General features: G+C 64.6%; 1 protein-coding gene across 1 annotated transcript; it reads left to right on the forward strand.

Moving 5' to 3' along the window:
- The first annotated feature begins 871 nt into the window (after positions 1-871).
- Positions 872-2,136, forward strand: GSX1 (GS homeobox 1). Its single transcript, XM_059903220.1, has 2 exons — positions 872-1,283; positions 1,754-2,136. Exons 1-2 carry the CDS (start codon positions 872-874, stop codon positions 2,134-2,136), a joined length of 795 nt encoding a protein of 264 aa, XP_059759203.1.
- The last annotated feature ends 1,615 nt before the right edge of the window (positions 2,137-3,751 follow it).

Here is a 3,751-nt window from a genome sequence, read left to right on the forward strand (position 1 = left end):
AACAGGGACAGCGATGGGGCTAGTGCTGGATAAGAAATACCAAGCCCTTCTCCTCTCTGCCCAGCGGTGCCACTCCTGCAGGAGCCCTGGTCCTTCTGCTTCCGACACAGGAAGATGAGAGCGATTCCACAGGTGGAAATCGGAGGCCGGCTGTGGGGACGCTCGCGGGGTGCACAACGCCGAGCTGAGGAGACTAAGTGGAGGCAGCCTGATCTTGGGGGGCGAGGGGGAAATGAGAGAAGGAGGGGGACGGGGACCGAGTGCGCAGAGAAGATGGGGGTGTGCGCCCATGGGGATCTGTGGAAGCGAGGCACTGGGGGGTGCGAAATCAATAAGATAAACGGGCCGATCGCCAATGCAAAGCCAAAGGGGAGTAAGGAATAAAGAGAAAGAAAAGAATATTAAATCGCAGGAGAATGAGAAAATAAACCCGCAAAGGGGAGAGGAGGGGGCGAGGGCGCCTGTTACGGCTTGGGTGGGGTTGACAAGAATGGAGTACATTATGCAGTTCATTTAGTTAACAAGTGAAATAATGAGGAAGCGTGCAGAGTGAATGCCAAGAGAAAAGGCACAAAAACCCTATTGAGAGGCCCCGGCCGCTCCTGGCGTAGCCCATCACATGGCAATAGTCCTATTTAAGCGGCGCCGCCGGCGCCTTTCAGCACCACTAGCGCTGGCCAGCACCCCGCGCTCTCTGGGCGGCGCCCGCGGCAGCAGCGGCGGCGCCTCCAGCCCCGGCTTCAGCGGCGCCTCCGGCCTCCCCGGAAGAGGCAGCTGCGCGCGGCCGCGGCCCGGGGAAGTGCGTGGGGAGCCCCGAGGTCCGCAGGGCGCCGGGAGCGGGCTGGCGGCGGGGCGAGCGCGCACCGGGGCCATGCCGCGCTCCTTCCTCGTGGACTCGCTGGTGCTGCGCGAGGCCGGCGAGAAGAAGGCGCCGGAGGGCAGCCCGCCGCCGCTCTTTCCCTACGCGGTGCCGCCGCCGCACGCCCTGCACGGCCTCTCGCCCGGCGCCTGCCACGCGCGCAAGGCCGGGCTGCTGTGCGTGTGCCCGCTCTGCGTCACCGCCTCGCAGCTGCACGGGCCCCCCGGGCCGCCCGCGCTGCCTCTGCTCAAGGCGTCCTTCCCGTCCTTCGGCTCGCAGTACTGCCACGCGCCCCTGGGCCGCCAGCACTCGGCCGTGTCGCCCGGGGTCGCTCACGGCCCCGCGGCCGCCGCTGCCGCCGCCGCGCTCTACCAGACCTCCTATCCGCTGCCCGACCCCAGGCAGTTCCACTGCATCTCCTTGGGTAAGGCGGGGAGTGGGGAGGTGGGGCGGGGGAGGGACGGGACCGGGCAGACGAAAGCTGGCTAGGCGGGCATGGGGGACGAGGACCCTGGGCGTTCTGCGGGCGATGAGGGTCATTTCGGGCCCCTGAGTGGACACTCTGGGTGGCGTGCGGCTGGAGGGACGGGACAGGACACGGGGAGGGAGGGTGAGGCAGAAGGTCCAGGCCCTGGCGGGGGCTCCCAGGACGAAACGAGGGCTGGGGCTCAGGGCGCTCCAGAAGGGAGCGCGGGGGCCGCGTGACTCCGGGAGTACCAGGGTCCCGAGGCTTGGCGAGGAGGAGCCCGCGGTTACGCCGCTGTGCATTGTGTTCGGGGCAAAGAGCTGGGTGAGAGACCAAAGTCCCGGGATTCTGACGGCCGCCTACCGGAGGATCGGGCCCACAGCGCAAGGGTCTGATCGCTTCCGTGTCTGCACCCCTACCCACTCCAGACAACAGCTCGAACCCGCTGCCCAGCAGCAAGAGGATGCGCACCGCGTTCACCAGCACGCAGCTGCTAGAGCTGGAGCGCGAGTTCGCCTCGAACATGTACCTGTCCCGCCTGCGCCGCATCGAGATCGCGACCTACCTGAATCTGTCCGAGAAGCAGGTGAAGATCTGGTTCCAGAACCGCCGGGTGAAGCACAAGAAGGAGGGCAAAGGCAGCAACCACCGCGGCGGCGGCGGCGGGAGTGCGGGTGCCGGCGGGGGCGCACCGCAAGGCTGCAAGTGCGCGTCGCTCTCCTCAGCCAAGTGTTCCGAGGATGACGACGAATTGCCCATGTCTCCATCCTCATCGGGGAAAGACGACCGGGATCTCACGGTCACTCCCTAGGCGCACGCCTCCCCAGGTCGCCCATCCCAGACACTCCCCGCGGCTCAAAGACTGGTCCTGGGACGCAGCACTGTTTCCCAGGCACCCACTGCCAAATGGCGGCCACGCACGGATTTGGCACGGCTTTGCGGAGGTCCCCGGCCCTGGGAAGCGCCGAGAGCTTGGCACACCTGACCCTGGTATCCCTACCCCAGGGCCCGCGGCCGTCCAAAGCGGACTCCGAGCTGTGCAGACACTGCACGCGCGCGAGTCCTTCTCAGCCACGCAGCGCAGCGGCCCGGCCCAGCGCCCTGCTGGCCGCCGGCGCCTCCCCGCCCGCCCTCTCTGGACTGGCCCAGGCTTCCTCGCTTCCTCCACCCTGGGTCAAGCTCGGCCTTTGACCCCCTCGGGTGCCCATTCGCTCCCCCCTCCCCTTTTTACGTCTTTCCCTCCCCACTTCTTTCCTGCGGTGATTTATCCACGCTCCCACCCCCCCCCCAGACACATTTATGAACTTCTGGGTTTTGTTTTTCTTTTCCTTTCTCTTCCGCTCCTCGAGGAGCTTCCTCGAAGTTCAGTGGTCCCTCCATCAGACCTTGCTGTGCCCATGGCTCCTCTCCCACGCGCGAAATTGCCGCCCGTGGTATTCGCGTTGGGGAAACCGATTCACTTTGTTTCGGCGACGCTCTGCATTCCCCCCGAGGCCGGCTCTCGGCCTCTGACGACCCCTCTTCTCCCAGACCCCAGCCCTGCCCCAGCCTAGCTTGTAACTGTAAGGTCTCTGTAATACCAGAAGATATTTATTTATTTATTTATGTACAAAAGTTTAAATAAACTTTTTTTTTTTCTTAGAAATCCACGTGGCTCGGGATCCCAAGCCAGGTTGGGGCTTCCCGCTGGGGCCGGACGGGGCTGGGTGCCGGAGTCCAGCTCCGCTCCTCGCCTTGCAGCTCGTCAACCCCTCTCTGCACCCTCAGCCCCCGAGACTCCGCCTTCGGCGCCCACCGACCGGGTGGGCTCCCGGGTCTCCTGTCTGACTCGGGCAAGGTGCACCCCTGCAGGAGAGAGCAGAGCCCTGTCCGGAGGGGAGGACGGGCGCTCCCCATGCTGTGCCTGTAGTTCTGACCCCTGCAGCGCCCCCGTCCCACCTGGGATCCGGCCCCACCTCCAGCCCCCTTGGTTTGGCTGTCCCGACCGCCAATTCCAAGGTCAGCGACCACTCCCGCGCGAGCCGCTGAACTCAGCCCTTTGCTGAGCTCGGATGGATAACTTGTTATTGTTATCAATCTATTTATTTTAATCTATCGTATTTGTTAGGGACAAATTCCCAGCGAAATGGTGCGGCCTCCTCTTGGAAAGACCCGCTCGCTTTGCTTTAAGGCAAACTCCATTAGCGGGGTCCCTACTCCCAGACCGCTGGCCGCGATTACGGGGACCCAGAAAGATCCGGCGCCGGGGTTCCCGCGAGGGGCCCTCCGTAGCCGGAGCTGGTGGCTCCGAGACGTTACGTTCTCACGGATTCTTGTTACAATCCCACAGCCCCCTACGACCTATAATCCACCCCCCAGCCCTCCTCTGGAGATACGCTGGGGGTTTTACTCGCACGTGGAGGAAGAGACGCAGGCGGTGCGCGGGT

This window comes from Balaenoptera ricei, chromosome 18, assembly GCF_028023285.1.
Source record: "Balaenoptera ricei isolate mBalRic1 chromosome 18, mBalRic1.hap2, whole genome shotgun sequence".
Classification (NCBI taxonomy): Eukaryota; Metazoa; Chordata; class Mammalia; order Artiodactyla; family Balaenopteridae; genus Balaenoptera; species Balaenoptera ricei.